This window comes from Synchiropus splendidus, chromosome 11 (genome assembly GCF_027744825.2).
Source record: "Synchiropus splendidus isolate RoL2022-P1 chromosome 11, RoL_Sspl_1.0, whole genome shotgun sequence".
NCBI lineage: Eukaryota > Metazoa > Chordata > Actinopteri > Syngnathiformes > Callionymidae > Synchiropus > Synchiropus splendidus.
The window spans coordinates 2,185,596-2,204,292 of NC_071344.1; the positions used below are offsets into that span (position 1 = coordinate 2,185,596).

General features: G+C 52.0%; 5 protein-coding genes across 11 annotated transcripts in view; 3 read left to right on the forward strand and 2 right to left on the reverse strand.

Annotated features, from left to right (window-relative positions):
* LOC128767020 (phospholipid-transporting ATPase ABCA1-like) overlaps positions 1–1,641 on the forward strand; it is a 15,504-nt gene extending 13,863 nt beyond the window's left edge. Inside the window, exons 46-49 of the mRNA XM_053878697.1 lie at positions 132–235; positions 326–418; positions 482–725; positions 865–1,641. Coding sequence (XP_053734672.1) covers positions 132–235; positions 326–418; positions 482–725; positions 865–1,014 — 591 coding nt within the window. The 3' untranslated portion in view covers positions 1,015–1,641. The remainder of the gene's footprint in view (positions 1–131; positions 236–325; positions 419–481; positions 726–864) is intronic.
* Positions 195–4,170, reverse strand: nipsnap3a (nipsnap homolog 3A (C. elegans)). Its single transcript, XM_053878718.1, has 6 exons — positions 3,992–4,170; positions 2,912–3,119; positions 2,175–2,336; positions 1,953–2,102; positions 1,797–1,883; positions 195–1,737 (listed from the first exon to the last, which is right to left on the reverse strand). Exons 1-6 carry the CDS (start codon positions 4,055–4,057, stop codon positions 1,661–1,663), a joined length of 750 nt encoding a protein of 249 aa, XP_053734693.1. The 5' UTR covers positions 4,058–4,170; the 3' UTR covers positions 195–1,660.
* noa1 (nitric oxide associated 1) lies at positions 4,133–6,929 on the forward strand. The gene is made up of 9 exons (XM_053878706.1): positions 4,133–4,430; positions 4,494–5,414; positions 5,477–5,617; positions 5,681–5,794; positions 5,851–5,942; positions 6,005–6,136; positions 6,207–6,323; positions 6,389–6,506; positions 6,582–6,929. The coding sequence occupies exons 1-9, from the start codon at positions 4,268–4,270 to the stop codon at positions 6,758–6,760; spliced, it is 1,977 nt and encodes a 658-aa protein (XP_053734681.1). The 5' UTR covers positions 4,133–4,267; the 3' UTR covers positions 6,761–6,929.
* Positions 6,814–12,077, reverse strand: rest (RE1-silencing transcription factor). Its single transcript, XM_053878705.1, has 6 exons — positions 11,663–12,077; positions 10,191–10,411; positions 9,354–9,857; positions 9,117–9,277; positions 8,971–9,054; positions 6,814–8,696 (listed from the first exon to the last, which is right to left on the reverse strand). The coding sequence occupies exons 2-6, from the start codon at positions 10,391–10,393 to the stop codon at positions 7,255–7,257; spliced, it is 2,394 nt and encodes a 797-aa protein (XP_053734680.1). The 5' UTR covers positions 10,394–10,411; positions 11,663–12,077; the 3' UTR covers positions 6,814–7,254.
* On the forward strand, positions 11,853–18,617 carry b4galt1l (DP-Gal:betaGlcNAc beta 1,4- galactosyltransferase, polypeptide 1, like). Of its 7 annotated transcripts, none has more exons than XM_053878714.1 (7): positions 11,853–11,949; positions 12,667–12,774; positions 15,023–15,258; positions 15,955–16,142; positions 17,591–17,713; positions 17,775–17,879; positions 17,952–18,617. In XM_053878714.1, exons 1-7 carry the CDS (start codon positions 11,868–11,870, stop codon positions 18,079–18,081), a joined length of 972 nt encoding a protein of 323 aa, XP_053734689.1. In that variant the 5' UTR covers positions 11,853–11,867; the 3' UTR covers positions 18,082–18,617. The 7 variants fall into 7 exon arrangements, with proteins under 7 accessions (XP_053734689.1, XP_053734688.1, XP_053734687.1 ...); XM_053878713.1 differs by lacking the exon at positions 11,853–11,949 and adding an exon at positions 14,421–14,601 and having other exon boundaries at positions 12,236–14,045; positions 17,952–18,615; XM_053878712.1 differs by lacking the exon at positions 11,853–11,949 and adding an exon at positions 13,841–14,601 and having other exon boundaries at positions 12,244–12,774; positions 17,952–18,613.
* The last annotated feature ends 80 nt before the right edge of the window (positions 18,618–18,697 follow it).

Below are 18,697 nucleotides of genomic sequence, written 5' to 3' on the forward strand. Positions count from 1 at the left end.
AGAGCCAGTTCAGGGGGAGTCCACAGCTACAGAGGGGGCAATGCCACTGCTCCCTCTCCTCCTCACCTTCTCCCTCTGCTTCCTCCTGCACCTGTGGGCAAACCTGAACTCTGCGGTTCTGCTGGTGACAGGACGAACCCACCACAGGGATGGACCCCAAAGCTCGCCGGGCCCTGTGGAACTGCATCCACAGCGTCATCAAGGAGGGACGATCGGTCGTGTTGACGTCTCACAGGTGAGCCCAGGCCCCGCCCACTGCCGAGAGCATGGACTCACTGCTCTGTGTGTGTGTGTGTGTGTGTGTGTGTGTGTGCGTGTGAGACAGCATGGAGGAGTGTGAGGCTCTCTGCACCCGGATGGCCATAATGGTGAACGGCAGGTTCAGATGTCTCGGCAGTGTCCAACACTTGAAGAACAGGTAAGACCCACTGGCACGTGTGCGCCGGCGCTGACTCGGCTCAACTGCTCCCGCTCTGTCCAGGTTCGGCGACGGCTACACCATCATCCTGCGGGTGGCGGGTCCAGATCCCGACCTGGTCCCGGTGATGAAGTTCATCGAGAGCGAGCTGAGCGGCAGCACGCTGAAGGAGACGCACCGGAACATGCTGCAGTACCAGCTGCCCTCCTCCCTCACCTCCCTCGCCCACATCTTCTCCATACTTGCCAAAAACAAACACACACTCAAGATAGAGGACTACTCTGTGACTCAGACCACGCTGGACCAGGTACTCACTCTCAGCCACGTGGTGACTGTAGTCCGCATTCAATGTTGTATCTAGATCTGTGTGTGTTTATGTAAAGGACGCCTTCATGAATGTATGACAAACGAAAGATTTGACCTCACTTGTTTTTTTTTGTCTCCAGGTTTTCGTGAACTTTGCCAAGGACCAGTCGGACGACTACCACTCAAAAGATCCGTCAATCAAACGGCGAGACGTAGCCGTCAACGTTTCCATGTCGAGCTCAGCGCAGGGAGCCTGCGGCGTCGACCGCCTCCAAGAGAGTGTCATGTGACCTGCTGACACACTCACTCACACAGACTTTCTTCCTGTGGCGGAGTCAACCGCCACTTGCCAGTCAATGCAAAGTATTTCCAGCAGGGGGTGTCACCTTTTAAAGCTGGACTTGAACGTGTGGCCGCGCCGCCGCCATGTTCTCACTCCTGTTATCCAGCAGGCGGCGCCACTGAACCAGAAGTGAGGTTCATCGACTGAATTGCTGATGAAGTATCCGAATCATTTCATGTATGAGTACTGGTGATTTTTAAATGTTTTAATTCTATTTTTAGATTTTATTTATTTGTACTGGCGCATGTGGGCCACTCTGAACCTGTTCCCTGTTCAGCAGCCAATCAGAAAAGACAATTTTTTTGTTCTTAGTTTTGAGGACCCTTGTGTGAGAAGAGGTGACCTCAACAGTCCAGCTGAAACCAGACCGACTTCAGCTCTTCACTGACAAAGATGATGATGATGATAATGATGATGAAGATTGTCCGTCAAAGTTGGAAAAAAAAACCTGCTGTTACCGACGTCAATAAATCTTCTCAAACTTGTCGTCTTGTGAACACACACACTCAGGCGCACACCACTTTGGTCTAAACGTTTACTGCTTCAGCGTCTGTTTCCAAGGCAACAGCGACGCCTCCAGTGGTGGGCGGAGCTCACTTGAGTGGGGAGAAACTGCAGGGGAACATGAGCTTGTTCTTCTGGACCCCCAGATGGACGACGCAGTCCTTGACTGGAGCGTGACTGAGAGTGAGAACAGTGACTGTACATGGATTGTGAGAGCAGCCTCACCTGCAGCCTTCACACTGGGGTCCAAGAGGAACGAGTGATGCAGGTTTGCCCGATGGTCCGCACTCTCAAACCACCACAGAGTGTGAACTACACACACACACACACACACACATGAGCCTCCAGACCAGACCTCCCATTGTGGTTCTGCTTATGTACCTCGGCTCTGGAGTCCAACATCACTATGGAAGACGCCCAGCAGTTTCCCGTACCCTGCCGCATCACGCGAGGTGACCATGGATCGGAGGCTGTCACCCCAAACTGCTGAATCGCCTGACCGCATCTGGAAGGAGACCAGCTCATACACACCTGGACAGGTACACACACACACACACTCATGTCACAGCCGAGAGTCGATTGGTCCGTATTGGGGGAACTTACCGCCCTCTTGTGGTGGCATTTGCAGCCTGCTCCAGGGCAGCAGGTATGTGACCTCGTTGTCCTGAGAGGTCAACATAGGAATTGCTACAGAGAGGTACTCAGAGATCCAACAGGGGTCTTTGGCAAGAGCAGCACGGACCGAGGCTCTCTGGGAGAAACTGTCTGAGGAACAGCCGGAGCAGGTGGAGGTCAGCAAGACGAGGAGGAGGAGGACAACAGGAGGAGGGGGTCAGCAAGAGGAGGAGGAGGACAACAGGTGGAAGAGGAGGTTAGCAGGAGGAGGATGACAGCAAGAGGAGGAGGAGGAGGAGGAGTAGGACAGCAAAAGGAGGAGGAGGAGGAGGTCAGCAAGAGGAGGACAAAGGGAGGAGGAGGTTAGCAGGAGGAGGAGGACAAAGGGAGGAGGAGGTTAGCAGGAGGAGGAGGACAAAGGGAGGAGGAGGTTAGCAGGAGGAGGATGACAGCAAGAGGAGGAGGAGGTTAGCAGGAGGAGGAGGAGGAGTAGGACAGCAAAAGGAGGAGGACAAAGGGAGGAGGTTAGCAGGAGGAGGAGGACAAAGGGAGGAGGAGGATGACAGCAAGAGGAGGAGGAGGTTAGCAGGAGGAGGAGGACAGCAAAAGGAGGAGGAGGAGGTCACCAAGAGGAGGAGGAGGTTAGCAGGAGGAGGAGGTTTGTGGGAGGAGGTCAGCAAGGAGAGGCCAGTAAGAGGAGGAGGAAGTCAGCAGGAGGAGCTCACCATACTTCCAGATGTGTATAACTTGGTTTAGACCTCCATACTCGACAGACCAGTAGCCTAGCAGCTTGGAGTGGGCTGTCCTCAGGTGGATCTTCTCATCGGTCAGTTTCAGGAAAGCAGAGTTCAGGTGCGGCTGGATGCGATAGGTCCGGAACTCGTAGAAGGTACCATCCATCTGCTGTGGTCCATTAGATGAGTAGACACGAGGCTGCAGAGAACAACAGGACAAGCCGAATCCTGGAACTGTAAATTTAGCCGTGGTCAATGGTCACGTGGTCTCTGCCACCCTCCCGCGAGTGGATCCAGTCTCGGAATTAAACTGCTAGGTATGTGTTCACACAGCAAAAACTAAATCCCTTCACTCAACAACGGTTGTCTGGCATGGAAGCCAAAGCGGTTAAGTCGTTTCCGGATGGTTTGTCTGGAAACACGAGTAACCCTCACTTATTGTGAGTAGTGATGGCACCAGCTCAGGTCTTCAGTCCGTGTAGACCAGGGGTCTCAAACTGATCCATAAAGGGGCCGCAGCGGGTGCAGGCTCCCTGGTGGAGACCGACTCACACCACTGGTGAAGCAGATCTGAGGGAACACGTTACTGATTTGAGGTCACAGAGCAGTAGGGGGGTTCAGAAGTCCTCACTCTTGCACAGACATGGTTCAAATCTTACACAGTCCATCCCACCAAGGCTCGTTTGAATAGCATCACCTTGGCAGCAGTGACAGACTCGGACACTCATTGGTGTGTGTCTGTGTATGTCTGTGTGTGTGTGTGTGTGTGTGTGTGTGTGTGTGTGTGTGTGTGTGAGACAGGTGTCGTCTTGTCTCATCAATAGGAAAACCTCTAAACAAGAGTTAACGGGGAATGGGACCAGGTTCAAAGGTCACACATGACCAGAGTTTACCAAGAAAAAGTTTGGAAATGAAAGAAAAAATAAACTGGAAAGATAGATTTTCAATGGACCAGCGAACCAGAACCGAGCCCTGAATCGGACGGAGAGGTTTGCCGGAACACCAGGCTGACAGCTGGCACCTGGGCCAGACTGACAATCGCGAGGTTCGGTTCGGCTCGGCTCGGCTCACCTGTGCAACGACAGCAGGAGTTCGGAGAGGAGAAGTCACGGACAACAAAGTTCTGAACCTCCACATGTTGATCTGGGGGAGCGGAAGATCATCAAAGGTCACCTTGTCTCCTAACACGGGAGGTTACTGAACCGAACTTTGCACGAGCGAACTCAAAGAAAACACTGAATTAAACGGCATCCTGGTCGAAACCTTCAAAATAAGACCACCGCTGACGTCACGTTACGTCATTTCCACACCGGAACAAGTCTGCCTTGGCTTCAAGGTGGCTCGGGGATGTGGACCGGGTCGCTCTGCCGCACGCTCTGGAGCGCGGCTCGCTCCGCGCGGACGCTGTCGGAGTTGGGAAGCCGCTGTTTGACGCCAGGACCGCGGAGCCAGCGAACCTGCACCGTGGATCCGAACCTCGAGGAGCGCTTCGTGTTTGCCGATCTGACAGGTGTGGGTGGAAGCCTCCTGGTTCCGTGATGGTCTCGTCATCTGACGACATTTTCACTTCCAGATCTAAAGTATGACCCGGCTGAAGACCCGCCGCCCCCAGGACCCCTCCCCTCTGCGCCTCCGGCCGCCCCACTTCAGCGGATCCGCTCTCTGCAGCGCCAGATCAAGGTGCTGCAGGCTGCGTCCCAGCTCGAGCTGCAGCCCGACTCCTCCATCCAGTTCCAGGATGCAAACTTCCCACTGGATCCGGAGCTCGTGGCTTCCAAGAGGAAGAAGAAGAGGAAGTCACAAAGAGGGGAGCATAAAATCTTCGGCACTCCGGATGCGGATGAACCTCTGAGCAACACGTGCTGTTCAGGCTGTGGTGCCCTTCTGCACTGCACCTCACCCGAGGTCCCAGGGTACCTGCCCAGCCAGAAGTACAAGTCCCTGGTGCAGGAGGAGCGCCTGGATGGTGCCACCTGCCAGCGCTGCTTCCTGCTGACTCACCACCAGAGGGCACTGAGCCTGCAGATGTCTCCAGAGGAGTACCGCGATGTTGTGCGGCAGATCCGGAACAAGAAGGCCTTGGTGCTGCTCATTGTGGACCTCCTGGATCTGCCGGCCTCCATTGTCCCAGATCTCCCCGAGCTGGTGGGGAGCAACAAAAAGATTGTTGTCATCGGAAACAAGATCGACGTCCTCCCTGGCGACGCCCCCAACTACCTCCAGCGAATCAAGCGACAGCTCACCCAGTACTGCCAGGATGCCGGGTTTGGGGCCCAGCTGACCGATGTGCACCTGGTTAGTGCCAAGACAGGCTTCGGCATCGAAGGTCTGATCTCCAGTCTGCAGGCGAGCTGGAGGTACAAGGGCGACGTTTATCTGGTGGGGGGAGCCAACGCCGGCAAGTCCACGCTCTTCAACACTCTGTTGGAGTCGGACTACTGCAAGTCTAGAGCCAGTGACGTCATCAGCAAGGCCACTATCTCGCCCTGGCCCGGTAAGGCAGACACAAAGTCGCGTCACATGCTGCCAGACGTCACATCTTTCGCTCTTTCCCAGGGACGACGCTCAACCTGCTCAGGTTTCCGATCATCAACCCGACACCTTACCGCATGTTCCGCCGCAGAGAGCGCCTCCGATCGAAGGAGGAGCTCGTGGAAAGTGAGCCGAGCAAGCCATCGCGCCATGGCTACCTTTCTGGTGAGATCTAGGTCTGACTGAGGAGGAGGCTCTGTCTCTCGTCTGATGCAAGCTCTCGCACAGGTCATGTGGGGAGAACATTCCGGACTGGTGTCTCCAGGCATCAGGACGAGATCGACTTTGATCCGGACTCTTTAGCGTTTGGTGAGCAGGAGGACGAGCGGGTGAATGCATCAGGTGAGAGACTCTAAAATTGGTGTCAGATTATTTTTTGACCTTTGACATGACCTCAGCTGCCAGCAGGTCAGTGGAACAGTTGACCTTGAACGAGTTGAAAGATGCCCACTGGCTGTACGACACTCCCGGGATTCTGAAGCACAGCGATGTGAGCCACTGAGGGTGACATCATCGACCCCACCGTCTTCTGACCTTGTCCATCTGACGCAGATCCTCGCTGTCCTGACTGACCAGGAAGTGAAGCTACTGGTTCCGACCAAAGCCATCGTCCCCAGGACCTTTGTGTTGAAGACCGGCATGAGCTTGTTTGTGGGTGGAGTTGCTAGAATCGACTTCCTCCAGGTGAGACCTTGACATCACACATGCTGTGACATCATCCGTTACTCATGGACGCTGTGCTGTCCTGAGTCAGGGCGAGAAGTCCTGCTGGCTCTCGGTTCTGGCGTCCGCACAGGTACCAGTTCATGTGACCAGTCTGGAAAAAGCAGACGCGGTTTACCAAAAGCACGCCGGGCGGCGACTGCTGGGGGTACGTGAGTCACATGACCGTGTCAATTGACTCGGGCACTCTGATCTGAAACTGAAACTTTTCAGGTTCCTATTGGTGATGCGCAAAGAATCGAGTCCTTCCCACGCTTGGTTCCCCAGGAGCTCCAGCTGGAGGGACGAGGCCCCCTGGAGGCTGCTGGCGACATCACACTGTCATCTGCAGGTAAAGAGCCGTCCACAGAAGGCCAGGTTCAGCTGTTCAGTTGTGTCGAGTGTCATCGTGACGCTCCCTTCGCAGGTTGGGTGGCGGTGACGGCGGCGGTGGGTGAGCTGCCCCTGCTGCGGCTCCACAGCCCAGAGGGCGTCCACATGGGGCTGAGGACGCCGTCGCTGCTCCCGCACATCGTCTCCCTGAGGGGCGAACGACTGCGAAAGTCACCTGCGTACAAAACTGCCAGACCAACAGCTCTGAAATGACTATGACCTCACTTCCTGTTGGACTGATCACCAAAGTGCTGTTCACGCTGAATGTTTACCTCAATAAAATACTCCAGCCAAGAGTGGTGGAGTCCACGAGGCTGAGCCAGGTTTCATTCAATGAGACAAGAAGCAAGAGTAGATTTGCTGACCAAAAACAAAGGGGTTCACAAATTTATTGGTGAACAGAACAAGACAAACTTTGGTTGGATACAAAATATTGCACAGGTATTTACAACAGTGGAGCAGATCGGGGCGCATCAGGCCCGGCGTGTGGCAGACGGGTTCTTAGACAAGTTGATTGTCAAAAGGCACTAAGTGGGTGAAATGGCAGAGTGAATGCACTTCAGCTGTCAATCATAATTATGCTAGTCGTGGGATGGTGGCGCCTGGCTAGCACGTGATCATAGTGACAGGCCTACAACACCACTCTGTGGCAGATGATCTCTGGAGCCCACAATCTTAGCTGTGATTTGGAAGAAAGCTGAGCATCACTACTGCTTGCTGGCATCCAGGTAGTAGACGTTGACCAGGTGACGGTTCAGGTGCCGTCGATACGCCGCCTCCAGTGGGAAAGTGCGATCGCAGAAGATGCACAAGTGACTCTTGAGTTCAGTCGGTGTGGGGATCTCATCCGTTGGGGTTTCTGGGTCGTTGGCCATCTTGCTGGACACGGTGGCGTTGCTGTGGAGGCCAGAGTCGTCGCTCCCTTCCGAGGCGCTGTCACTGATGTCACTCGCTCCCTCGTGGCTGCTGTGGATTCCCTCGTCCTCCTCGGCTTCAGTGGGTTTGCGACGCTGAGCCGGCAGCCCCAGCGAGGCGGGGGAAGTTGGTACAGCGAATGTGGGGGTGGGAGGGTCTTCAGACAGTGAGGGGTCGGTCCCACCAGGGCTCTGCTCGTTGCAGGGTCCAGCTGAAGTCTCCAGATCTGGTTCTTCCTCCATCGAGGAAACAAAGTCGCTGCTGTTGGCCGTCTCAACCGGTGGTGCTTCTCTGTCAAGTGATGGACCAACCTCATCTTGCTGGCAGGTTGCCAACTTCCGGTTGGACTTTCGGGTCCGTTGTTGAGTGGATTGTGGCATGGGGGGTGGGATTTCGGGGGAAGTCAAACGCCTGCGCTTTGAAGGCACCTTGGACTCAGGAGAAAGGTCCAAAACCTTCTCTGTCCTGTTCTCTGTGGGAGGCTCCTCTTGAGCGTCATGTTTCCCTGGGATCTTTTCCTGGACCTTCTTGGGGTGGGATTTTCGGTTCTTGTTGACCTTCCTCTCCATCCGCCTCACTTCTTTAGACTCCGATTCATCCCCTGCCACTTGGTCGTCAGGCTCCTTCTCCTGACCGCGGTCCATCTCACTTTGGTGTTTTTGTGTGTCCGCAGTTTTCTTCTTTGTCTTTCTCTGGTTCCGGGTTTCTCTCTTTTCTTCAGCAGACTTTTTTGGTCTCAATGTTTTTTTCTCTCTCGCAGAGGACTTTTTCAGCCCGTCTTTCGATTGGCTGCTGCTGGTGAGTGACAGGTTGATAGGGCTGTTAGCCTTGTTAGCCGTGATGGCAGAGTCCAGATCATCCACGTCCAATTCCTCGTCGACGCCTGAAGAGTTGTCTGACTTGTCTGGAACCTCGCTGCTTCTGGGCTTCTTGACCCGCAGCTTGACCTTGGAGACATCCAGGGGGACGTCACAGCCGCTGTGCCTGGACTTGATGTGGTACTGCAGGTTGCACTTCTTGGAGGCAGCGTACTTGCACAGGGGACACAGGAACTGCCGCGGCTTCAGGTGCAGCTCCACGTGCTTCTTGTAGTTGCTGCGGTCAGCAGTACGGTACTCGCAGAACGGGCAGCCCAGCGGCTTCGGCCCATTGTGGACCTGCCGTGCGTGACGGGTCACCTCGTGCTGGTTGGCAGCCAGATAGTTGCAGCTCTCACACTTGAATGGACGTTCACCTGCACAGAGAACAGTCCAGTCAGTGATGGGGCTATAAAAGGTGGTGGGAAGAGATCTGCAGAGCACTTTTGCAACTGGACCCAAATGTAGCCAAGATTTTCGTGCCACTCTGCAGGATCTATTCTGGTCACCATTACCACACACACTGATGACATCACAGCAACATTACCGTGTTAAACTTCAATGACAGCTAAAGAGAGAAAGCATTCGGGTGAGAAACGACAACAACAACGGTGAACACACGTCTCTCCCGTGATCCCTGCCAGTACTGACCCGAGTGCGTCCTTTTGTGGCGAGTCAGGTGAGTCTTCTGGGAACTGGAGTAGTCACAGTACGGACACTGGAAGGGCCGAACGCCTGGAAGACAGCGCCCACCACATGAAGCAGTAGGCACACGCCTGCAGAGTCCGGAGACTTACCCGTGTGGGTGCGGATGTGCTGGATGTAGTTGCTTTTGCGGTCTGAGAAATAGGAGCACTGACTGCAAGTGTGCAGTTTACTGGGGAAGTGGTTCCTCAGGTGCTTCCTCCAGTGGTACTGGCTCACTGTGGTGTAGGTGCACAGCGTGCACTTGAAGACCCTGGGACACAAACACGACGTGTTCACCAACTGCCGTCGTCTGTGAAGCCCTGGCATGGGCTGGTTCTAGTCCTCACCTGGGGTCCTGGCCCTCCTTGCTGTGGTGCTTGAGGTGTGCGATGTAGTGGTCGTATCTGTTGGTGTTGTAGCCACAGCGTTCGCAGCGGATCAGCCCTTTACTGTCGCCTGCGCCGACCGCGTCGCCGCCGTCCTTGATCTCCCCGGCAGACTCGGCTTCTTTCACCAGCGCCACGCCGCTGCCCTCCACAGAGGTGACCACCTTCATCTTGCTGGCAGCGTGAGTTCTCAGGTGCTGGACGAGCTCGCTCTCGCTCTGCGCCTGGAAGTTGCAGGGCTTGCAGTGGAACGGCTTCCTCCTCTTCCTTCCATTGTCTTCTGCTGCCACGGCGGCGCCCTGTGGATCGGAGGACGCAGATGGGCGCATCCCACGTCGCTGTGAAAGGTCTTGCACTTCTTCATCCTTGTCTTGTCCCAGCACCACCGGCTGGACACCTGGCGCTGGGGAGGCTGGGTACTCGATAATACAGACCTCTCTCTGGCTCTGGTTATCGTAGCTGTACCTGGGCACATTAAAGGGGCACCATGAGGGCAGTGCATTGGTAGGTATCTGGTGATACGCTGTGATATATCATAATACTGCAAATACAGCGAAATATTGTGATATTTGTTCATGAGAACATTAACACAAAAATAGCTGCAATATTCTTGTGTGGAATGTTCGCTGAAATTATACCTGTTAAAATGATAAACTATAGCTGCAGTTGCATTTCTAAAACATCCCTGCAACAATGCCAAACACCTGAGGTGAGACTACTTTGGTCTCTGCTAATCCCAACCCCAGCGCCATGTCAGTTGAAACAACCATTTTCATTGTCACCAGCTCATGTCACTACCTGATGCTGCTCTCCTCTTCGCTGTCCAATAGGTCACTGCCCACCGTCTGAAGCTCCATCATCTCCTTCTGGTTGGGGGCCCCGCTGTCAGTCAGGCCCTCAGCTGCTGCCACAGTCGCCAGCATCACCAGTTGAGGGGGCGGGTCGCAGGGACTGGGACAGCCCACGGGAAACTCCACGGAAAATAAGGCTGGTGCAGCCATCTTGTCTTCAGGAGAATGCTGCGATGCCCAATGATAAGAGCAAACATGCATTTTCCATGAGTGGAGAGTCGGCCAGGAGCAACATCTGTCCTGGTCTGACAAATGACCCACAGTCCTATGTCAAAGGCGGCTAAAGTGGGGGTTGTGAGCTACACGTGGGCGATAGCAGGGACGCAAAAAGAAAGGTGAATATATATATATATATATTTTTTTTTTTTCTGAAGTATATCAGTGGAAAACAAAACAAGAGAACTTGGCTTGGGGAAGTGGGGGTTGCCTGTCAGTGGCGCCATTATTTTGGGGGATCGAGGGCCCTCTCCAGCTTTGTTCTATCAAAACATACATTTCAGGTCCTCAGCACAAGAGACTGACATCTCGAGGAGTCCCTTCTTGCTTTAGTAAGCTCACATTTGTCGGACAGAAATGTGCAACATGAAAGGGCATGGGCCAAAGATCGATCCAAGGAGTCAAAAACGCAACATTGGACTTTTTTTTTACACTTGAAGTGGGACCACTTAGGAGTCCCTCTGCCACATGCTGCCCTCTGCAGTTCCTGAAAACATACAGATAGGATTCCAGAATAGCCTCCTTTGAGAAGTCGTGAGTCGTGCTGAACTGAGGCGCATGGTCTCGGTCAGACCCAGCCCTCAAGTCAGCGGAGTCACCATCACGACACCGGGGGAACCCGGCCTGAGGGGCAGATATCAAAGCGTGTTTGCTTAAAGAAACGCAAACTAGCGCTGCTACTTTTGACCATCGGCCATTTTGAATGGGAACCACGGTCCAGTCCGGTTCATGAGTCATGTCAATTGGCTTCGACGCTTCGAACCGAACCTTTTCGGTGAGCACACGTCGGTTCGGCTCGGCAGCTGGTGAGACCGACCGGAACCAGAAGTTACAAAAACTTTCTCTAAAGTTTTGAGCGACGAAGCCAGCGACTGTTGACTCCACATTCGGACACAACAGCGCCCGATATCACGGTCGCGTTTTCCAGCCAAACTGACGCGATTGTGGACTAAACATTCCGTTTCTGCCTCGAGAGCCATTTCGCCCGACTTCACTCCTGTGTCCGGATTTGGGATGGAACCATCGCAACGGAGCGGAGGCTGGAGGCTCGGCGGCAGGACTAGTGTTAGCCTTGGTCCTGATCAGCCCCGGACAGCGCCTCCTCCTCCTCAGACTCCATTTTCCTTTCAGCGAGCAGCAACTTCGGCGGCCTCCCTTTCCTCCCGCAGCAGCTCACCACGACGCTCCGGCGGCCCAACTCACCTCAAACTCCCGCAGAAGCTCGCTGGCGGTCAGCACCGAAACTTTTGGGAAACTTTCTCCGGACTCCGGTCACTGCGAGTCACTTTTGAAAGAACACTGAGGGCAGTCGTGAACTTTCCGACATTCCTGCACACGAACTCGCGCGATGTAGTGATGCTGACGTGAGCACGACGAGGCCCCGCCCCCGCGACGTCCGCTTTGAAACATGAGCCCACCACAGCCGACACCCTGGTCAGAGCTTCTGCGCGTTGGCTCTCCGGTTCCGCGAGGGTTCGAGCTGGATCGAGGTCCTCTGCATCAAAGCGTCTTCAAGTATTTGATGGAAAGAATTGTTTGGACTGTTTGCTGGTGCGGGAAGAGCCGCCATTGAAGACCAATATGGCTGAAACCAAACCGGAACAGTGAATAAAGTTGTTGAAAACACAAGTAATAACATCACACAATGGCTGATCAGGGTTTTACTATATGTTGGAGTTTTAATATTTATTCTGATTTAATTAATTTACTACTCAGTGTTCATGATTTCACTCATGCTTTGCTATTCTTCAGTAATCCATGTACCACTACATTACATTAGTTTTTAATTAATGTCCTGGGTAATAACTTTATGTTGACGCCATTTATTGATGATTTACTGCACGATGTCAAATGAGACTCGATTACATTTAAGTACAATCATTGTTCAACAAGTTTGGAGCTGAAGATGGTTCTAACCTCTGTCAAATGTAGGGCCCTGAAATAATCGTAATTTTAGTAAGACACACCAATTTGTCAACCAAATAATGGAGCTACAATTGCAGTTATGTAAACGTTAGTGACCCTTTGTTTTTGGAATATTCCACTTTGATGTCACTATGTCAAAGGGCTGGAGCTTTACAATGGTTAGAGATGAAGGTATACTGTGAAAGAGAAGACTAGTCTTCTTCGGTATGAGCCAAGGTTTGGCATGGGAGTTAATTCACTCAGCTATTGTGAATTATATGGCTTTTACTGATGTTTATCAGATCCACTCGTGGAGGTCTTCCTCATCTCTGAAACGGCAGTGATGACGATGACGACAAATACAGTGGATATGGCCCGGGAGACCCAGCAGAGGATGTTCACCAGAACAGGTGAGAAGACATATTTATTTGTATTATTTTTATTTGAAACATGTCATTGTGGAAGCAACAACTCAGACTCTTGTGAGAGGATGAAGTGTCAGAGGCAGACGGACAACAATGGCAACACTGAACGCTAATGCAAATTTAATGTAAAACTTGTTTTTCACAAAACATAAAGTGTGTTTGGGTAAACAGTGGGACTGACTGGGTCTTTTATCAGCGAGTATTGAGGCCTCCTCACCCATGTTCGTGATAGCTTCTCTGCTGACATCACTTTCAATTTTTTACATGTCTGAGTTTAACCAACATGTTTAACAATTGTTCAAGCTGCCCTTTTGTTTAAGTAAAACTCCCATCTGGCTACTGGCTCTCACCTTCTCACCTATCTTGGCCAACGCGAGACCTCTGGAAAACAAAATGGTAAACGTTAGCAATTCGGATGCTCTTCTGAAATCGGCAGTTAGAAGTCACAAGTTTGTGACATGAAACTGTGAAGAACATTGTTTGCCACCCAAAAGGCTTCCGTAGTCAACTTCCCAAGAATGATATAGACTCTACATAGAGTGTGAACAGTCAGAATTCTGCCAATGGCAATTCATCTGGTAGTTATGAGCATGATATATGAGCAAAGTCCAGTGACCACAGAACCTCCTTGATGGACGTATTACTGACATCAACAGCGGCAAGCTTTTTTCACAGCCATAACAAAAAAGTTGCTTTAAAGCCTCCGCCTTCACACACCGGATCAGACCCGACACAAACCTGCAGGTAGCTTGGATTCGTTTAGTGATGGAAATGATGGTGAGTCACAGCTCGCCTTTATTTGGCTCCAAGTCTCCGTGAACGTCCCCTCACAGAATACAATCTCACAGTGGGGAACTCTATTGCATAAATACACTGCTTAAATTGGGGACAGAGCAATGTTGTCATTATCTTAATATGTTTAACAAATGATCTCGGTCATTCTTAAGTGACACAATAGTAGATTCAAGTTGAAAGATCCTACCATTCCTTCCGGTCTCGTGGTAGAGTGGAGCGGAAGTCTCAACTCCACAGTTGACTTTTACTTTGACAGGTATTTCAGGATGTGACGTAAGCACGATGACGCCGGCTTGACACTAGTTGAAACTTGGTCAAACTTTTCGTCCGGAGACGCCACTGCCGCCCGGGGATCTGCACTTCCGAGTCACTCCACTCGTCTTCTCCTGCGGATGCACGAGGCGCCGTTGACGAGCGCGGCGGATCATTTGAGCCGCTGGTCTTCGCGGAACGAGCCTGAGGTGTGTGCGGAGTTGGGAGCTAACTTCAGTGACACCCATGAACTAGTCGAGCTATGCTAATCGAAATCACTCCGCGGTGACTGGTCGACTCGGAACTTTATCTGCGGTTAGAACGTACTTTGTTTTCAGTATGGAAGAGCAGTTGAGTAGTTAACGACGGTTCCGTAATCACTTTCGACGTCTAAGTTCTTGAAGGCGGAAGTAGACCATCTGTCCTCCCCCTTGCGGACCGAAGCCAGGATGCCCGCAGACTCCGTCAACTTTAACCTATTGCACCGGACTTGCAAGCTGGTGGTGCTGCTCTGTCTGCTCCACATCTTTGTCACGGTGGTCTTCTACGTCCGCTCTCTGGACATCCGCTTCGCCTTCGTGCAGAACCAGCAGAATTACAAGCACACCGCCTCTGGACAGAAGACGGGAGGTGTCACCCAAACAGAGTCGGACCGGAAGCTCGCCTCAGGCGCCAACGGGACTATCCAGCAGTCACTCACCCAAAGCAGTAACCGAGAATCCGGGAAGGTCCTGGAGAAGTGCCCAGAAACCTCTCCGCTCCTAGGTAACACGCCTCAGTGTTTGTTTCTCTGCATCCACAGACACGCTAAGGACAGACATTCAACATGACTGAACCACGCGATGACCAGTCTCATTCTTACCTGTGTCCTTTAAACACTCTGTAGCTATGTAGAACTTCACACATCACTCTGGTCCACCGGGCCTTGACATCAGGAACCGTGTGTAGGTTTTGTGACAGACTGTAGAACTCCATGCCACTGATCAGAGCCCTGTGACCTCTGGTCCTGACTGACCACTGAGCACCCCTGCTGACCAGAGGAATGCTCTGACTGTGAGCTATGATCTCACGCCAGGGCTGTTTTCTCAGCTGACAGCCCTCCACTCCCCGCACCCTTTCTTGAACCCCCTTACTGATGAAGGTATGCCAGTGGAGAAGTTACTGAAGCTCTTTCTGTCTCCTCAAGTGGGTCCACTGCGTGTGGAGTTCAACTCGCCTGTGAGTTTGGACTTTGTGAAGAAGGAGAACCAGAACGTGGAGGTGGGAGGTCGTTTCCGGCCCAGAGGCTGTTTGGCTCGGCAGAAGGTCGCTATCATCATCCCCTTCAGACACAGAGAGGAGCATCTGAAGTACTGGCTCTACTACCTCCATCCAATCCTGCAGAGGCAACAGCTGGACTACGGAGTCTACGTCATCCAGCAGGTAAAAGGCCCTCGATCATGAGTGTCAGCTGATGACTGTGAGAGATGAGTGTTCTCGCTTTGAACTTCTGTCCTTATCACCTTCACTTCCACACCCTTCCTGTCTGCAAACACCTGCTGATCTAGCGCCACAAAGAGCTTCACACCTCTGTTGATACTATTCCATCCATTTATTCAGTACACACACTGGCCACCTGGAGGTGTGCACACATCCCCTCCTCCCCAGTTTCCTCTAGTCCTGTTCTCCACCCGTAGACCAACCACAGAACACAGTACTCCACGATCATACTGGTGCCTCTGACTGCTAAGATTTGCTCGCAGATTTAGTGTTTTGTTGTGGAGCACCCTGAGTGAAGTGAGTCACAGCCACTTGTCTCGCTCCCACTGACTGCTGTCAATCGTTTTCTTTGCTGTTTTCCTTCCTATTCTCCCACTCACATGTCCTGCTCTTCCCTTCACGCTGCATGTGTGGACCTGCTCTCTCTCTCTTGCAACAGTCACTCTGGTAACTCACTGGTTTCTCTGTCATCCACCCCTTCCCTTTACTCTCACCCATCACACTCACCACTTCGCTCTCACCCATCAGTTTCACCCCTTCACTTTCCTGACACACACCATGACAGACTAATAGTGTTGTAACCACGATCTCCATTGTGTGTGCGTGTGTGCGCGCTCCCTGCGACTTCCCTGCCTCCAGGACGGTGAGGAGATCTTCAACAGGGCCAAACTCCTGAATGTGGGTTACGTTGAGTCCCTGAAAGAGTACGACTACGAGTGCTTCGTCTTCAGTGACGTGGACCTGATCCCCATGGACGACCGGAACACTTACACGTGCTTCAGCCAGCCGCGACACCTGTCCGTGTCCATGGACAAGTTTGGATTCAGGTGAGACTCAATAGCGGGGTGACTGGAAGGACGCATTCCAGATGGCTACTCCCTGACAACTTCAGGCAGGACCACCTTCTTGAGGACATCAGGGTATTTATTTACAGAGGATCCAAGTGAGTTTCAAATGTTCACTTTAGAGAAGAGTGTGAAAACATCAAAGCACGTGAACCCACAACAACAAAGTTGACCTGACCCTGGCTTACACTAAGTCTTGCGAAAAGGGAACAGCAGAGGGAAGAATCAAAGAAAAGTGGAGCCCGTGAAATAAGATATTACACAAAAAAATGAAAACATTCAATTCAGATTGATACCCCGTGGATTGTGCCCGCAAGGCGCTTGCATACATTATTGTGACACTAACATGTTTGTATGAGCGAGTCACGGCCCATCATTGTTTCCTCATGCAAACATTTGTTTACTCCAACAACCCAACAGAACAGATACTGTCGAGAACCAGTGGCGGCCTGTGCACCTAGGCCTTCAGGAATGGAATGCAGCCCATCAAGAAGCCAACCAGAGGGGAATTTTTTTCATCACTTCCTGAATTGTTGATAGCAAAAACACTAGTTTTTAATTATGAGAAGTAAACCTGCCTCCAATCCAGGTGGTCCGTCTTTTCATAGGTCGGGACAGAATACGTGACTTGAATTCCGCAAGCAATGGACTTTAGTCATGATCTTTCTTTTGGTATTTTTTTATGAATAACACATTGAAAAACACCTCCATGGATGCTAAGTCGCAGCTTTGTATCAGAAAGACTCTAAACAACGACGGCCACATTTTGCCGACAGCGGCAGAAGAAACATGTCTGTCAGAGTACAGTCAGACAGCTGCGCCAGTGCGCCCATTATTAGCATATTAAACATGAATGCATTCACGATAAAAAAAATATATAAACAACACCAAAGTTTGACGTGACGGCCAAGCACTCAGCCTGCGGTGGTCCAGCTAGTGTGACTGCAGGTGCCGGGGAAATGCAGGGGCAGAGAACAGCACAAAAACACTGGAATGTCACTAAACATCTGTGATTTCGTTCATCTGAAGCTAGTCTGCCTATTAAAAATCCATATATGTTTAAGCCACAGTGTTCTCAGAGCAAGAAAAAAGAGGCAGTTAAATTACTGTATGAGTATCCAATCACAGGACGCGTTTTTGGGAGGGGGGAATACATTAAAAATTAACTGTTACCATAAATATGCACATGATTTGTGGTCATGTTAGGCCAGCAGAGAAGGCCTCCCTGACAGCCCACCGCTAACAAACATTCTTTAGAATAACCTCAGAGGCGCTGAAGAGGCTCAACAACAGCAGAACGCAAAACATACAGTAATTTTTCGTTGTTCTTTCCATCAATATGGCGGCAATGCTGGTCATTGAAACTGGCAGAACAATTTCCCCCTGAGCTGGACCTTGGTTGAGTGTGAAGTGTGCTTTGGTGTCTCCAGGTTGCCATACAAGCAGTACTTTGGCGGCGTCTCCTCGATGAGTAAAGAACAATATTTGAAAATCAACGGCTTCCCCAACAACTACTGGGGGTGGGGGGGCGAGGACGACGACATCTACAACAGGTACAGTGAGAGTGTGGGACTCTGTTGACCTGTGCTGCTGTTAACTGGAACCTCCCCGCAGGTTGTCGTCTAAAGGGATGAGTATTTCCCGGCCAGCCGGGGATGTTGGGAAGTGCCGGATGATTCGACACTCCAGAGACAAAAAGAATGACCCCAACCCTCAAAGGTATGTCCCCTGCGTGCGTGCGTGTGTGTGTGGAGCCCGATGGTCATATGGTTGTCCTCCTCCTGTGTGCAGGTTCAACCGCATCGCTCACACCCGAGAGACCATGGGCAAAGACGGGATCAACTCCCTGCAGTACAGGCTGGTGAAGAAGGAGAAACTGGAGCTGTACACAATGGTCACTGTGGACGTGGGGAAACCTTGAGTGGACCGCTGCTGCACCCTGACGCTTAGCGCCTTTTATCATGAACAAACCCAACAGACTAGGGGGTGTCGACCTTCAGGGACTTTTAATTGGACCGCTGGACTCGGTCGGCTGACTCCATCAGTCTGGCCTTTATTTTGACAATCAGGTTTTACTGGTGTGTGGGTCGTTTCCTTTGGTGTCTTCTCTCGGTTGGGCGGGTCTTCAACTGGCTTCCAGGCTTTTGCTGTCACTCCACAGTGTGTGTGGGTGTGGGTTTGTGTGTGTGTGTGTGTGTGCGCGCGCGCGTGTGTGTATTACCAAAGAACAGTAGCCACGGCTGCAGCTGTTTGTGCCTGTGTCTCACCATGGTGCTCCAATATTGTGAAACCAAACATTACAGGTAGAATCCACCGTCACACTCCGGGTGGGCGGGTCCCGAGTCTCTCTGTTGCAGGTGAGCGCCGCCTAAAGGCGATGTGGAAGAGTCAGCACACTTTTGTTCTGAAGCAACTTGAGCCAATCCCTCAATCTTCAGTGCCTTAAATCGTGAAATAAATCTGAAGTGTTACGCGGCTGGTGCCTTTTGTTCAGGAGAGTTCGCGTCCTTCTGGTTCGTCTCTTCTCTCCCATCAGG